This window comes from Psammomys obesus, unplaced genomic scaffold, assembly GCF_907164565.1.
Source record: "Psammomys obesus unplaced genomic scaffold, mPsaObe1.curated_primary_1811, whole genome shotgun sequence".
Classification (NCBI taxonomy): domain Eukaryota; kingdom Metazoa; phylum Chordata; class Mammalia; order Rodentia; family Muridae; genus Psammomys; species Psammomys obesus.
The window spans coordinates 42,387,110-42,404,355 of NW_026592118.1; the positions used below are offsets into that span (position 1 = coordinate 42,387,110).

Genomic DNA, 17,246 nt, shown 5'->3' on the forward strand with positions numbered 1-17,246 from the left:
GCTGGCGCCTGTGCCCGGGCGGGCTCCGGTGGTGGGCCGCACGCCTGCGCCTCCCGAGCGAGCGGCTTCCGCGAGGCCGGGCCCCTCCGCGCCTCGCAGGGTGTGTGCTCCGAAAATAGGAAGCGGAGCCGGGCGGGGGCGGCGGCGCGGGGACCCGGCCTCGGGGCTGGCTGCGGGGCGGCCGAGCGGCGCCGCCCGGCCTGGGGCTGTCACGGGGCGGGCGGGCGGGGAGAGCGGCTTTGCCGACCCTCACTTTTCCCTGCAGTTTCTCCTCCCCGACGCGAAGTGCTTCCTGGTCCTCCAGGGTGTTTCCTTCCCTCTGCAGGTCGCAGGCTGCGCTTCCCGCTCCTTTGCTCCACCCCCCGCCCCACCATTCCTTTTCTGTTATTAATTTTCTCATTAGGACTTGGTTGTTTTTTTTTTAATTGCTGCTCCCGCGTTCCCCGGAAGGCAGTATTGTTCACAAAGGCACCTTCCCCCGTCATGCCCCGGAGTTCTTTTCTGCTCAACTTGGCTGCTGCTCCCCTTGGGGCAGATTTGGTGACATCCCGTCTCTCTGATAGGACCAACTCTGAGGAGGGAGAGCGGGTGTGCAACTCCCTTTACCGAGTGTTAAATGCTGTGACAGCAGCGGGACCAGGTGCCCGACTCAAGTTCGCACATTGGTGATGCGAAATCTGATCATTGAAGTCCGAGTCTTGCCCGTGTTCTTTGGCGACCGTGGGGCCCTCATACCCAGGGGCGAGTAATGTGAGACGAACGCTGTGCATTTTGAGTATTTCCTGGAAAACACTGCCATCTTTCAAACTTAGGTTTGACTGGCAGATGAATGTGGTGCCCTCTGGAAATGTCCGCCCGCGGTGCTTGGCTTACAGTTTCAGTTGGGACCCTCTGTTTTTAATACTGTGTTGTTGCCCCAAAATTAGGGTTCAGTTTCCGTATCCCTCTGATTGTTTAGAAGTCGGCCTCATCTATGTTTTTAGGAGTGTTTTGTTTTTCTGTTTGTGCTCTTCGGTGAAAGTGGTGATGACAAAATGGGGACCGCAGCGTACTTTGCCTTAATCCAACAGAATTGGACCCTGAGTCCCTAAAAGTTGCTGTACGTATTTACATGTGTAACATTGAATAGTTTTAAGTTGTTAATTGAAAATATACCAGTGCACTACGCTAGTTACAAATTAATGTTACAAAGTTTCCAAAAGAGATTTTTCCTGTTTTACTTTGATACGATTATTAGTAGCTCAGTTAGCTAGAAAGAGAGCTGAGGAGAGAATATTTAGGGTGGATGTTGATGGAGACCTGCCATGTTTTTGGAAAGGCCAGAGAGTTTCAAAATGAAATGGTAAGATTTCTTATTCTTGACACTCGGGGCACTACGTTTTACAGAATAGTATATAAGCGCACCTACATAACTTAATTATGTAGTGCATGATACAGGGAACAAATTAATGAGAATTCTGAATTTAGATGTATCTTTCTGTGACTTGAGTAAATATTCTGTAGTGATTTTACATACATATTTTATAACAGTGCTTTCTGATCTAAGAAATAATTATCCAAACTTTCAGGTTAAATTTAAATACCTAGTAAATTGAAAATTTATCATTCTTGTTACCTTAATTACCCAAGTAGACTTTTACTGTTTTAGGGGGAGGATGTTTCATATGAGATCAGAAAGGGATTTAAAGGTGATATTTTAAGACCAGTACTTAAATCATGCTTCTTTGTTGTTGCTTTTTTGCTTGTGATTTTTCAGGAGTAAGTTTAAAGTACTTTCTACACTTGAGTTTCTGGTCTAGGGTTTCTCCCCGAAAGCAGGGGAGGTACTGTGATGTAGAGAAGTACTGTACTTTGTGTGTGCCTACCGAATAGGACAAGTACATTGTGGTTTTCTCAAATTTGGGGTAGGTAGTTTCATTATTACTGTTTACTTGGAAGTAAATTAAGGTTTTAAAAACCTTATGTAGCTTATCTAGGAGGGAAATGGCAGAGGTGAAATTTAAAAGCTAAGATAGTCAGAATCCAAGGTTTGCTTGCATTTTTAATGGCCGCATGTTCTCTTGAAGTTGCTTGTAGGACTGTCGTGGGTTTCTAGCTTGGTTTTCAATTGTTGACAGTTTATTTTTTGAAAGGAAGCAATGGTTCTTTGTAGTGTCAGGTTCTAAATTTGTGTTCATACTATATCTGTGTTTCATTAAGAAAAGGCCAGCTAGTAAACTTGTATTTTCATCATTTTTAATTAAAGTTTATTTTTATATAATGTGAACATTTTATGCTACTGCTATATAGTTTTTATTTATTGGCCCCAAGAAAGGCGTTTTAGAAATTAATCATAGGTGGGTGTGGCAGAGCAGATTTGTAACTAAGTACTGAGATGGCTCATGCTGAGGAGCTCTAGCTCTGAGGCCAGCCTACAAAGAGCAAGAACAACAAAAAGAGAGGTTAGCCAGGCATTGTAGCGCATACCTGTAATCCCAGCATGCTGGAGGCTGGGCGGGAGGAACAGGAATACCTTAAGTTCAGTGTAGCCTGTCTTCAGAGTACCAGTGCTATACAGTGAGACCCTGTCTCAACAGAAAAAGAAACAGGGAAAATAACTAGGACACTAGGTTTTCTTTTGAAATCATGTATAGTTGCTTTTTTGAGTGTACTGTGATTTTTTTAATGACCTTATTTCTTTTGGCCACAGTATTAATAGGAAGTAAATTTAGCTGAAGAAACAATGAAGTTCCTTAAAGCCATTAATTTGTCATAGTGTGACCCTATACATTTTACATAGTTATAGAAACTCCAAGCCCAGAAGATTGGTTTTATATTGCTCCCTGCCCCTTGGGTCATTTGTACTGGATAGTAAAGCATTTTTTGTAAATTTGAAATTATATGAAATTGTCATGTAGAGCTCAAATAAAGAGAACCATTCCTGAGCTCTCCTGAAGGAAGACATCAATGTGAGAGAATGTTTATTCCTGCACCTCCCATCTCCCCAGTGATTCTAGCAGTCCACTGCTGTGGCTTCAGCTTTCAGTACCGCACCTTTGAGTATTCCGGAACTACTGTGCTGTCTTGACTGGTGCTGTGCCCTGGTCTTTTACTGCGTTTTGAAAGATAAAAATTGTATACAGGGCTGGAGAAATGGCTCAGTGATTAAGAGCGCTGGCTGCTGTTGTTCAGTTCCCAAATGACAATTCACAACTGTCTAACTTCAGTGCCAAGGGAATCTAACACCCCCACACATACATACATACATACACACATGCAAGTAAAACACCAGTGAACATAAAATAAAAACAAATCATTTTTAAAAAGAAGAAATTTTATTCTTCTCTTGAGTTGTTCAGATCATTTGGCTCATTTAATCTCTCTTGGGCTGGATAACACATCACTGATATTAAGTGCAATGCTGTTTAATACGTTCTGGCTCACTGTTCCTCCCACTTCTATTAGAATCCCTACAGAAATAATCACTGCTAGCACCTGTCAATACGCTGTATGTGATTAGTAAAATGGTTCAGTGCGGGAATGAATGCATAATCCGTACAGTCACAGAGTTGAGAGAAAACCTGTATTGTGAAGAGTAAGTGCATATAGTACCAAGTTTTTCTATGAAAATCTAGAGCAGTGTAATTTTTCATTCTAAATTTTGCCATTGGTTCTTTAAAGACCTAGGTAGTCTAGTTTTTTTTGTTTGTTTGTTTTTGTTTTTGTTTTTTTTGATACAGGCATCTGTAGTTCAAAGGCTAAGTATAATTTATATTTAAGCAACTAAAATATTTTCCTATTGTCATAACTGACTTAAGACATCTTTTTATACAAATAGTTTATGAGCTGCTATATTTCATCATAATGTAAAGTTAATAACATTTTAACAAAAGTAGGCTTAACCAGTAAGCTATTTTGAAAAATACTCATTCCTAAGTTCATTCTGTGGATGAATTCTGTTGAACTAATTTCATATCAGCTATAATATAAATTGATTTTTTTAGATTTCATACAATGAAAAAAAATTATAGTGTATTTTAGGGCATTTGGGAGCCGTTTTCCATAAAGGATAGAATTTTGCATTTTAGTGCAAAAATCATGGGTCCAAAACTAGAAGAATTTTAAAACCGTTATTGGAAATAGATTACTCTGTCTAATGGTTGGCTTTTTATAAAAGTTGAAAAAAATCTTGTTTCACTCTTTAAAAATTTGAAGTTCATGGCCTGGGAACTTGTTAACAGAATACTTGATTGCCATACACGAGGCCTTGAGTTCATTTGCCAACACCAAAAATAAATTCAATAAATTAATTAAATTGAGGTTTGTGGGAGTTAAAGTGCTTCTCTAGAGTTTTTGTTGGTTTTGATAAAAAGCCAATTGTCATGAATACTATGGAGTCGTAGGATTTTAACTTTTTGCTCTTTTTTTGCTGTTTGAACAGTCTGACTGGTAGAATGAGAAATGTTGGTGTTTAGAAGGTGAATGCACTGTAAATGACTTAGATGTGCATAGACTAACCGTCCTTGAAACACAAGGAAACTAACGTGTAGTGTGGAGGGGTCTGTGGGACAGAGTGTTTTTAAGAATGCTCATCCTCTGGCTGGTGAGATGGCTCAGCAGGTAAAGGCACTTGTTTCCAATCTCAAAACCGGTGCTCCACCTCCAGAATCCACACAGTGGGAGGAAAGAACGGAATCCTGAAAGTTGTCCTTTGACCTCATATATGCATGGCATATATGTGTGCGCTCTCTCTCTCTCTCTCTCTCTCACACACACACACACACACACACACACAGAGTAAATAAATGTTAAAAAATAATAATACTATACTAACATGTTGTTTCATGACTTTTTTGGGGAAGAACATAAACATCTGTTCAGTCGAGACAGGAGACTCAGGTAACAGACCAACAAGACAGTGGCACTCTAGTGTAGTGTGGTGTCTGTTAGATATTGGTGTTGCTTATAGGAGCATGGGTGACCCTTTACAGCCGCAGCAACAAGTAGTCCCACCCCAGCATGGGCAAGGAAGTTGCTAGAAAGCTCTGTCATTTGGCAGAGACTCTTACTTCCCTCCTTGCAGACAGAAAGCAGAGAAAAGGAAGTATACATGGGACCAGGGCAAAATACTACCCCCACATACACTCTGCTAGAGCTCTTCAATCTAGGTTGCACCGCCACCTCCCGTAATGTCATCAAACTGTATCCGTCAAGGGATTATTACTCCACTGATGAGTCTTGAGGAAGTGCGTCCAGTCACTTCTCCAGAGCCCCTCAGGATAACCAGGTCCTAGTCCATGAGCCTGTGAGGGGCATTTCATATTCACACCATAACATCTAGCCATTCTAAACAAATGAGAGCTCATTAGTACTTCTAGAGTTTTCTCAACACAAAGTAACTACTAGTGCCAAGTATGGAGCAGAAGTAACTTGTATTTTGTGATACTATCCAAAAAATATCAAAAGGATTTGCTGTTTGCCAGGAATCGTTCAAAGTATCCAGCTATGGCAGTGTACAGGCAGAATATTCCTCTGGTTTTCTTTGTATTCCCATCTAAATTGAAGGTAGATTTTTGAGGACTTTAGAAAACGGCTTGGAAAGTTAGCAATTTTTGTTGTTACTTATATGGATCAATTTTATTGTGTGCAACTTCATATATGTACATATTGCATTCTTGTTGTCCCACACACAAACACTTGTTTTTATGTCTCTCCCATTGCTAACAACTCTTCTTCCTCTTTACAAGTATCATTTCCTATATTCATGGATTCTTTGTTTTGGTCGTATGTCCCACGGAGTTTAACTAGAGCCATCTGTATGAGCTTGGGTTTGGAACTTCCTTTTAGAGCCTGGTAGAGTGACTAGTGGGTTCACAGTTGTGTGGTATACTCCCCCGCCCCGAAACCCATTACTTTTCAGCAGTTCAGCAGTACATGATAGAGACCTGAGAGTCCCGCCTCTGTCTGGGCTGACTGCTGGCCGGGATAGCCCAGGGCACACAGCTGCTGTGAGTCCATAGTTGCCAGGGCTGTGTTGTACTTAGAAGACAACACTTTAAGCCCTATACCATCTTCCAGCACTTACATTGTTTCCTTCCCCTCTTCTAAACCATTCTTGATTCTGAGCATCTTGTGCCCCCATGGGTCTCTATATTTGCTCCCATTTACTGCAAAGTGATGCTTCTTTGATTAAGGCTGAGAGGCATGTCTGTCTGTCCTCTGTGAGTGTAAACATATTTAGAAGGCAGTTTGTGGTTATGTCATTTTAGCTATACAATAGTGTAAGTTCCGACTAGTGCATCAGACCATATTAGCTATGGGTTTGGGGCTGGATTTATAGTGCTAGACCTGAATACTCTTCCGTGGAATGGACCTCAAATAGAATCCTTATTCCCATTATAGTCACTATTGGGCAACAAGGACCTTTACCTGCTGAGTTATCTCACTGATACAATACATTTTTTGTTTTTTATTTTATGTGTATGGTATTTTGCTTGCATGTCTGTAACTACCACGTATCTTGGGAAGATAGTACTTTGCTTCATTGTAATAGACGCATTTTTGTTATTTTAAGGTCTGAGAAATACAAAGGTAAAGTTCTTATGAAATTTCACAAAGTCTAGATTTTACTATTTTAGGCATAGCTGGTCTATTTCAGGTAGATTTGAGGCTCTCAGTCCTCACCCTTGGCCTCCCAGCCCTCAGTGGTACTACTTTAGTCTACCATTCAAGTTAGTTATCAGAGAAGGCTCTTGCTTGCTTTTGGCTACATAGTGCAATAAAAGAGGCAAGTAAGTCCATAGAACAAAAAATACAAAAAACACTTTTGCTTTCACAGTAAAAACTAAAAACAAAGCTGACAAATTTATACACACACACACACACACACACTTCTTAGGTATATACCTTTCTTGGAAACAACTAAACATTTTGAAGCTTAGCCACTAATTTATATATTTATATATATGTATATATGAAACTTAATATTTTAATTTTGACACTTCTGTATGTAAGACATATTAATGTTAAAAATAAATTCAAGTCGTAAGCTTATAAAATGTTTGATTATTTTATTAACATGCAGTTTTCCATTGTTAGCTGTGGTCATGACTAAGACTTCCATTTTAATGCTTCATAACAACTCTTTACCTTCAGAGGGAGGAGGTTAAGACAGTTTACATAATAATAGTCTACTATTATTACACGCTTAGCAAGTTCGTGTAATAATCTAGGTCCTTTGTCTTTTTGAAACTGTACCTCTCCTCCCCTGTTTCTTCATTTTTAGGTGCTACTTTTCTATTGCTGTCAGAAATACTGTGACTAAAGAAACTTGAGGAAGAAAGGTTTTCTTTTGGCTTATGGTTTCAGAGGGCTAGAGTCCATCTTGTCAGGGAAGAAGGAGCAGGAAGCTGGCTTGTCATATAGGAAACAGGGTAAGGTTATAAGTTCTCAGAGCCTGTTCCCAGCGATGTACTTCCTCCAGCAAGGTCTCACCTCCTAAAGGTTCTGTAACCCCAAAAGAGTGCAGCTGGATGGAGGTCAAATGTTCAGATACATCATCCTGTGGGGGACATGCCTAATTCAGACCACCACAGTATACAAAGAATGGATTTTACTATGGAGTTCTTTATATACGTGAGCCATTTATACTTTGTTGTCATTCATTCTTTTTCCCTTCTCCATGCCCTTCCTTCCCTAAATAATGTGGTTCCCTTTGTTGCCATTTAGTAACCATAACCACAAGAGCCAATTCTCAGAATGCATTTCCCATGTATCTATCTGTATCTTGTTGGCTATGTTTCCTTAAAAAACCCAGCAAGCATAGCTACTGCCGTTAGGTTGAAGCCTTAGGAATGAGTGTCTGTTATAATTTTGACTGTTCAATAAATGTTAGGTTCCATTAATTGTTTTGAAACAATATTTATGGACTATTTACTGAACTGAATATGATCCTAGAGGTTGAAGATAAAAGATACACAAAACAGTGACCTGTATTGTACAGGGGTTCACAGTGAAAACAGCCCTTAAGACAACCTTTGAATGCAGGGCAGAGAGGAACGAACAAGGCACAGAGACAGTGCAGATGAGGAGTTAGGCAGTTAGAGGGGGTCTGTGATAGGAGGCTCTTCATCTAGGTCTCAGATACACAGAAATGGTAAGAGTCGGTAGCAATATTTTGGTCCTGTAACAGACTAGTACACACACACTCTCTCTCTTGCATCTGTGTGTGTGTGTGTGTGTGTGGTGCGTGTGTTTGTGGTATTGGGTGAAGGCATGAGGGAAGTTTATACAGTGATGGAATTCTGTTGTCTGCTTGACTGCACATAATTATGTGCATTTTATTTCAATATATAAAGACAGCATGTATATTTAAGTAAGTGATGGGGTCATTGCAGTGAAGATGTGGTAGCTATGGTAACTACCAATTGCTGATTTAGGTCAAGGACATAAGCACTTTTGTATGCCATACAGAGGCATTTGGAGATAATCCTAACCTGAGGAGGAACTAACTGCCTTATATGCTCCTAAAGCATATCAGGGAAAACAATTACTTGCTACACCAAGGCCTACACCAAGGCTGCATTTTGTAGCCGTTTTTGTTTTTGTTTTTTGTCTTAGACTGGAAGGTGAGAAGTGTCACCAGGGTGTTTGTGTGTCTGGTCTCTCTTTGTTCCTCATTATCTTTCTTTTGACAATGATCACTACCTCTTCATCCAAAGAGGGAAGAACATGTTGACCCTTTTGTTTTAATGAATTGGGTCCCACAAACCTAAGCAGCTCTACCAGTAATCTAGTTTGTCTGGTATTCTCCTTGAATCTCAGAATTACAACAGGAGCATGGACACTTTCTGCTGGCTGTATCATTGAAGACATGTTTCCCCTCCCCCAGTGACCATTAAAAGCCTGCAAATACTCAGGAAGGAGTGGGGCTCATTAACTTCTCTCCATCTATGATGGAGTGTTTGTGGGCCCAGTCTTTTTTTTTAATTACACTTTATTCCCTTTTTATTAAATTTTTTATATTAATAATATTTTATTTGCTTTGTATCCCAGTTGTAGCCCCCTCCCTCATTCTCTCCCAATCCCAACCTTTCTCCCTCCGCTCCTCCCATGCCCCTCTCTAAGTCCACTGATAGGGGAGGTCCTCCTACCCTTCAATTTAACCCTCCAACCAAGGTCCATTCATGGATATAACCTAGATCCCCTGCTCAGATACTGAGCCCATGGGAGCTCAATATCCAAGTAGGTTTCCTAGTAAGGGGAACAGGGACTGTCTCTGACATGAATTCAGTGGCTGCCTCTTTGACCATCCTCCCTGAGGGAGGAGCAGCCTTACCAGGCCAGAGGAGGACATTGCAGCCAGTCCTGCTGAGACCCGATAAGCTAGGGTGGGCCCAGTCTTATGTAGCTTGCTACTGAGGCTTCAAGAGTACAGTGAGCAGGCCTGCCTGGAGGACAGTGGTCTGCAACACTCTGCTCCTGGCTCTTATATCTTTCTGTCCCCTCATCAGTGTTCTCTGAGCCTTGGAGGGAGTGGTACAGATGTTCCTTTTAGAGCTGTGCATTCAACAGTAATTCTGAGCACTTTGGACACTTAACAACTGCAGTAAAAGCCTCCCACAGCAAAAACAGAACAAAACACAGAAAACAAAAATGAAGCTTTTCTCACCAAAACTGATAACAGTACTGAATACTTAGAAAGAAATAAGAAATTCCATAGAAACAGCCTGCCTATATAATGTGCCTTTTAATAATATTCTTAAACATTTTAGAAGAAACAACTTTATTTTCAAAATGGGCATACAATAAAAGTATTCTGTTCCTTTTCTTGAAGACTTTTAACATGTGTATAAATAAATAAAGCTGCTACCAAAATCTGGATGTGGTAAAGTTCATCACCTCCACACTCCCCCACTTTCTTCCTTTTCCTTGCTTTTCTCTACTCATCCCCTTTCCTGTCCTCTCCCAAAACTTCTGGCTACTGTTACCCACTCTCCTTTGCTGGGAATACTACCCTGCTTGAGATGGGACTGCTCACAGTTTTCTACCTTTATGATGGTGCAAAGGCGAAGACCCTCTTTCTATGCTTGGTGAAAACCCTCTTTCAGATTTTGAGTTTAGGTCTTTTCCTGAGCTAGGGGTATATGTGGTATATGCTTGTGAGACTGCCATCTGTACTGCCTAATTAACCACAGAGACATGAAGCTGACCCACAGGAACACAGTGTTATTATGAGTTTTGATAGATAAGATGAATTAAATACTTCAGACTTAACAATATCTTTAAATGAAAGTGGGCTTATTGGATGAGCAACCCCAGGGTCGGTTAAAGAGCATGTATACTACAGTTGAATGCTGTAGGCATAAAGTCTTCAAGAGCATCACTAACCTTTTGAGTTTCTCTTTCTATCCAGTACAGTCAGTACTTTAGAATAAATTCAAGTTGTTTCGCATATCAAATTTTTTTTATTGCTAAGTAATTACATTATATAGACGTACCACAGTTTATTTGTCCAGTGGCCTGTAAGTGGACATTTGGGTAAACAATTTTGAATAAGTTTCAGTGTGAATGTAATTGTGTGTATGTGAAATAATTTGGAATGATAGTGTTTTAGAGTATTTGCCTAGCTTTGTAAGTGCCAAATATTTTCCATATTGGTTATACAATGTACAGGGTTACATTCCTGTAAGTTTTATAGAGTGCTTGTTTTGAGCTTGCACCAGCAATCTTTTTATCCTAGCCTTTCTGTTTTGCGTAGAATAGTATTTCCTGATTTCTTTATCTATATTCTGATGAAGAATACTGAACATGTGTGTGTATGTGTGTCTTATACTTAAAAATATCCATTCACATATTATGCTTAGAGTTTTTGTTTGTTCGCTAAGTCTTAAGAGTACTTTGTGTAGTTTTGAATAGGTTTGCTCATAAAGGTTTGTATTTGGATTAAGATTCTAAGTGTTTGGGACCAGAAGCTCAGGGTATTCTGTACCTTGGAATTTGCATCCACTCTACCTAGTTTTGGTTACTCATCTGTTGTCATTGCACCTATCTGATTATTTTTTTCTCACATAGGGACTTCTGTGAGTTTCCCTACTTTGGTTTAAAAGAAGTAAAATTGTGTTTTAATTCTTGACTGTATTAAGTTAGATATTTTACCTTCATTTAGCCTGTATAATGTGTGTGTATATGTGTGTGTGATTATGGTAAATGGTTAAGTCAAAATGTGAGTTTGAATATAGGAATATTACATTCTTTAAAGTCATTTTCAGTAGAACTTTAAAATTTGTGTAATACTAATTGGGGATTTTGTTGTTTTAACTGAGTGTATACTGTAATATTTATATCTTCATTTTTGTTTTAGGTACGTATAGCAGCAAAATTCATCATCCATGCCCCTCCTGGAGAATTTAATGAGGTTTTTAATGGTAAGTCTTCAAACTACCTTTAAAAACTATTATTGTTGTTCTTGTTATATGTATATATGTGGGCGTGTGTGCCATAGCTTTTGTGTAAAGGTCAAAGGACAACTTTGCATGGATTGATTTATCCTTTCACCATGGTTTATGGGTTCTGAGGATCCAACTCAAGTTGTCAAGCTACCATCCAAGTACCTTTACAGCTAATCATTCTTGAGCCCCCATGATGTGTTTAATCCATAACATTAAGGCTTGATATAGTAATCTTTTATCTTAAGAATTATCTTGTTTTATTTATTTTTAAGGAAATGAAAACTACCTAAGTCAGAAAAGATGGGAATACTTACCTGTTCCTTGCAAGAGTATGGAAGGACAAAATATTTGTTTCTGCCTCTTGGTCACAAACTGTTATCAGTTTAATTATGTTTTCTACAGAGCCAACTCATTTGAAATTTATGAAAGTATTGTCAAACAAGCATAGTCATAAGTATTTTCTGGAAATTTTATCAGACCATTTTTGATGCAGATTATCTTTAGTTCTTTGGAGATACTGTATGTCTGCCTGCAGCAACATTTAAACTGATTTTTTTTCCCTATTATGTTACCTAACTAAAATCTTTCGCTTTGTTAAATACTGTCGTGCATATTTGTGATAGTTTGGTCATTAGAATATTTTGATCTTGCTTGTATCAGAGGTGTTAATGTATAACTAAAACAAACTGTATTTCTTATTGTATTCAAGCAAACAAAATATATAAAACAATATTGTTTTGCAGATGTTCGATTATTGCTTAATAATGATAATCTTCTCAGGGAAGGAGCAGCACAGTAAGTATTTTATGTTTCCATAGCTAAAATGACTGGAAAAGTAAAGATGTTGTAAAGGTGATATTAAAATACTAATCCTTGACATAAGCGTTTCTGAAATGCAGTTACAGTTTGTCTAATTATTTATATAAGTATTCACATTTACATATATGTATTAGACTGAGAAATCACAGGAGTAGTTAGGGAAAAGTACAAAGTAAAATTTTCTTTTCTCTGTTTATTTGCCACTGTCTTATATACTACATAACATCACTCACATTCTTTGTATAGTTTCTCAAAACTAAATGTTCAGTTGAGATCATTAGACTTATGTGAAGTATCTGTAAAATGCAGAGATATACTGTAGGCAAGTAAGTGGCCTGAGAATTAATCTGGTTTGGTGTCTTCTGAAATACTTTTGAGCAAAAAGACCACTGACATCATTGTTTCTCCTTCTTTGCCTTGAGTTGTTTAAAATGTGCCAACTTGTGGACTGGCTCAGTGGATAAAGCATTTGCCTCATGATCATGAGGTTCAGATAAAACTTGCCTTGTCTCTTACTTATTTTATGTTTTTAGCGTTTCTTAGACTTTTTCTTGTTCCCAGGTTAAAGATACATGAGGTTTGATACTATGGGTAGTAAAAGGCTTTGGGAACACCTACTGAATTGCTATTTTTAAGTATTTACATTTTTTTTTAATGCAGCTTTTACCAGAAACAAAAAGAATACTAAACTCTTAAGTAATTTAATTTGCCTTTGAAGTAATAATTTAATATACCTTTGAAGTAATAATTTAAGGGTGAGTGTATTAATAACTTTTGCTTTGCTCTAATAAAATACCTGACAGAACAACTTAAGCAAGGGAAGATTTAGTTTACTCACGGTTTTGGAAAGTTCTTATAAATAATGGCGAAAGAATCATGGTGGTTGGAGCAAGTAGCTGAGGCCATTCAGAGGCTCAAGAAGCAAGAGCAACACCAGAACCAGAAGATGAACATAACTTTTAAAGCCATGCCCCAGGGACCTGCTTCCACCGCAAGTCCTTGCTTCCTCAGACTTCCACAGGCTCCCACAATAGCTGCACGGGCTGTGGAACATGAGCCTCTGTGGGCATTGCAGATACAAACTCTGACCACGTGGAGGTTGTTCATAGGAAAATTACTGTGTTGAGAAAGTCAGAGCAAGTAGCTACTCTGTCTTCCTGTATGCATGTCTGTGTTCACTTCCATCCATTTTGAAAATGCTGTGTTTGGGAGTTTCAAGAGGTGGTGACTTATTTTTACTTTGGTGTCTTTATATTTATTACTCTCGTAATAGTTATGGCCTTAAAGTGTAAAATTCTCACCATCTATTTCATTAAGTGGAGTCATTTCCTAGATATCATAGAATAGCATCCATTTAAGAGAACACAGTTTGAATTCTGTGTATAATTTTTCATATCTTGGGTCTTTCCTATACATATATCACATAATCAAGTAAGTATGTTATTCTTCGTTTGTATGAGTAGAGAACACCTTGTTGAGTCCATCTCTCCATAATTTTCTTAGCCGAGTTTCTGCTTGGGCTTTTATGGTAGCCCTGCAGTTTTTCTGTTTGTAACCGCCACACTGTAATTTGTTGTATGGACTACTGTCACATTAATCTTAAGAACATTTCTGTCACTGTGCTTTGCCTCTCAAAATAGTTATTCTGTCTTCAAAATCTTCCAGGGTTTGGTGAGATGGTTCAGTGGGTAATGCAGTTGGTGCCTGCAGATCTTTGCCTTCTGTGGTCGAATTTTTTGTTTTCTCAAACATTTTCTCTAAAGTATCTGCGTCAGAATCAGCCAACAAAATATCATCCATGTAATGATAGATGATGACTGAGGAAATTGCTCAACTGCGCCTGGCTACTTTCTACTTTCTGCTTTTGCTTAGTGGTCTCATTAGATAGTCTCTTGTGTTCAACTATAAACAGACTTTGGCAGTAGGAACTGTTTGATTATCACAGTGCCTAGTCTGTTTACTAACTTCTTAAATAATTGTATATACACATTAGATATTGATAATCATGAAATCATGATAACGTTGAAAAGGAGGCCACTTATTTACTGGATATTTTTTCTTTTGCCAAGTTAAAGGCTGTGTATCATTACTTGGTTTTTAGAACAGTCATATCTGTATTTTAGCTATAGTTACTAAAAGATAGGTAAGAGAATTACAGTCTTATCAAGCATGTACAGTATAGATTACATTATACATTGTATATTATACATGTACAGTATAGATTAACTGGCAGGTGATCATTAAAAACATTGGTACAGATTTAAGTAATTGGCCCCTTTCTTTTTTTTAGTGCATTTGCACAGTATAACTTGGACCAGTTTACACCAGTAAAAATTGAAGGCTATGAAGACCAGGTATGTCATAAAACACCAAGTCACACTGCTCTTTGTTTCATTTATAAAAACTTATCCTGGAAGAAATGTGAAATGGTGGAACATTTCTCATTTTAACTCTAGGCATTTACTGGCAAAATAATTGAAATGGTCATTTTAAAAAAAATTATTTATTTACTTATTTACTTACTTATTCATTTTGTTTTTCAAGACAGGGTTTGTCTGTGTAGCTTTGGCTGTCCTGGACTTTGTAGACCAGGCTGGCCTCAAACTCACAGAGATCTGCCTGCTTCTACCTCCCATCTGCTGGGATTATAGGCATGCGCCACTGCACTCTGCTTAAAATGGTCATTTTTATTGCTAGAACTAATATACAAAGTCACTCTTAGCATTAGCCAGATGTAGTGGTTGTGATGCCCTCTTTTGGTCTTCAGGGGCACCTGCAGTCACATGAACAGACACACTCATACATACACATAATTAGTTGCACACTTGTTATTTCATTTCTCTGGAGATTGTGGTGTTTTAATTTTTTTTCCTTTAATTGGTTACCATTACAAAAAATACTACATCAAGTGTCTTTGTATTCTTGGTAACATTGATAATGGCTTTCTTTAGATAAATCTCTAGGAGAAAATTTGCTATATTAGTGAATACATCTTTAAAGTGTTTAATGGCTTCTAAAGTCATTTTAACGCGCTAGCATAATTTTAATACTTAAAACCAAAATAGTTCTTTTTTTTTTTTCCAAAATAGTTCTTAAAGAGTGGTATGCACTAATTTTACACGTGACTGTAGATTTAAAAACGTTAAAGATAGTAACAAATAAGGGACCAGTGAGATGGCTTAGTGGATAAAAGCACTTGCTGAACAAGTCTGATGACCTGATTTTGATTCCTGGAACCCACAGTAGAATGAGTGACCTGACTCTCAAAGGTTGTCCTCTGATACAATTGTTATATATCAATGGAATTTTATGAAGTATCCATTGTAAATAAGAACAGTGTTTAAAAAAAAAAAAAAAAAAAAAAGAACAGTGTTAAGGATTTACAACAACACACTGTTAACACTGTGGGATATTATGCAACCATTAAAGAGGATGGTGAGAAATAGATGGTAGACTTTGAGGGGTTTCCATAGATGTTTATTTTTAGGAAAAGTTGTGAGTGACTTAACAGAGAACCAGACCACCGAGCCTGTTATGGCCAAAAGGCAAAGCTTTATTCAGGTACAAACTACTGGGCTATCTCCAAGAGAAGGGAATGCAACACTGACAAAAAGGAGTTTAGGGGAGCATTAAGAAAAGGGATTGTCCTAGGCAAAAGGAACTACATGGAGTTTGGGGAGAGGTTCCCAGCCTATTAGGATAGCAGAAGGCTGTGGTCAAGTTGTGTTGAGACAAGGGTCGGCAGACTCGTGAGTAGTATAGAAGGTTCAGTTTTGGTCTCCCCAGTGAAGCTGCATCCCAGATGGTCATCCATCTTGGTTAGATGATTACATCTTGGGCCAGTACTTTGGGCTAGCCCAACAAGGTGCTTAAGAATGTGTTTGTTTATATATTGTTATCATTCTTTGAAAACAATGGCCCACAAACCGTATGTGTATGCAGCTGCACAGATAGGTGTACATATTTATCTACTATGGCGTTTGTTACCACAAACATTTTAGAAAAGTTACATGCTATGTTGTCAGCATGATTTACATCAGAGGAATGGGAAAGTCTTGTAGGTCAGTAGTCACAGGCTATAGCTGCAGAACGAGGAAAAGAGAATTTTTTTTTAAGTAAGATAGAAAGTAAAAGGGTTATTCATATATTTCTTAAATGTACATAAATATATAGTCTGTTTTAAAAATTTGGAATTTAGCAGTAGTGATTAGTTTATAAGAAACAAAAGCACATGTGGAAAACAAATAAGGTTGTGGGCGTCAAACAGATCAGGACTTAAGAGCTGCCTCACTGGATTAAAACCACGAGGTTGACAGGGCCTCAGTTTTTAAGTGCTCGTGCCTACTGTCAGAAATAGTAACCTGGAGATCTTTGGGTAGGTAGGTCGGTGGATGGTTAGTTCCAATAGAGTATAGTAGGAAATCCAATTTTTAATCCCCACTCAGTATCCAAAAATTGAATGGAAAGATATGCTAATGTTCACTAATTGAGAAAATCCTCGGTATCTTTGTAGCCTACTTTTAAAAAATATATTTGCATAATATAGTTAAAGCAGTTGCTTATAGTATAATTGTACAGTTTCAGGAAGGGGCTTAAGCAAGTGTCTTTTACTGTGTGTCCATGTTAATATTTTTTCCTAAATTTATTTGAAAATTGAAGGTGTTGATAACAGAACATGGAGACCTGGGAAATGGAAAGTTCCTGGATCCAAAAAACAGAGTCTGTTTCAAATTTGATCATTTAAGAAAGGAAGCAACTGATCCAAGGCCCTACGAAGCAGAAAACGCAATTGAATCCTGGAGAACTTCAGTAGAAACTGCACTGCGAGCTTATGTAAAAGAACATTATCCAAACGGGGTCTGCACTGTGAGTCAGTGGGCAGTTCTTCCCTTTTGTTTCTTTATGCATGGGTGACAGTTTATACAATTCTTGGAAATTTACAGTAATGTATAGACTTAGCCATAACTTTTTCCCTGAGAATGTTTATCTTTCTAAGAG

The 17,246-nt window shown here is 38.3% G+C and overlaps 1 protein-coding gene across 1 annotated transcript in view; it reads left to right on the forward strand.

Moving 5' to 3' along the window:
* Positions 1–17,246, forward strand: part of Capza2 (capping actin protein of muscle Z-line subunit alpha 2) — a gene marked incomplete in the record, with an annotated part of 29,756 nt that overhangs the window by 540 nt on the left and 11,970 nt on the right. The window contains 4 exon segments of the mRNA XM_055612926.1: positions 11,342–11,405; positions 12,173–12,224; positions 14,539–14,602; positions 16,908–17,114. Of these exon segments, the coding sequence (XP_055468901.1) occupies positions 11,342–11,405; positions 12,173–12,224; positions 14,539–14,602; positions 16,908–17,114 (387 nt within the window).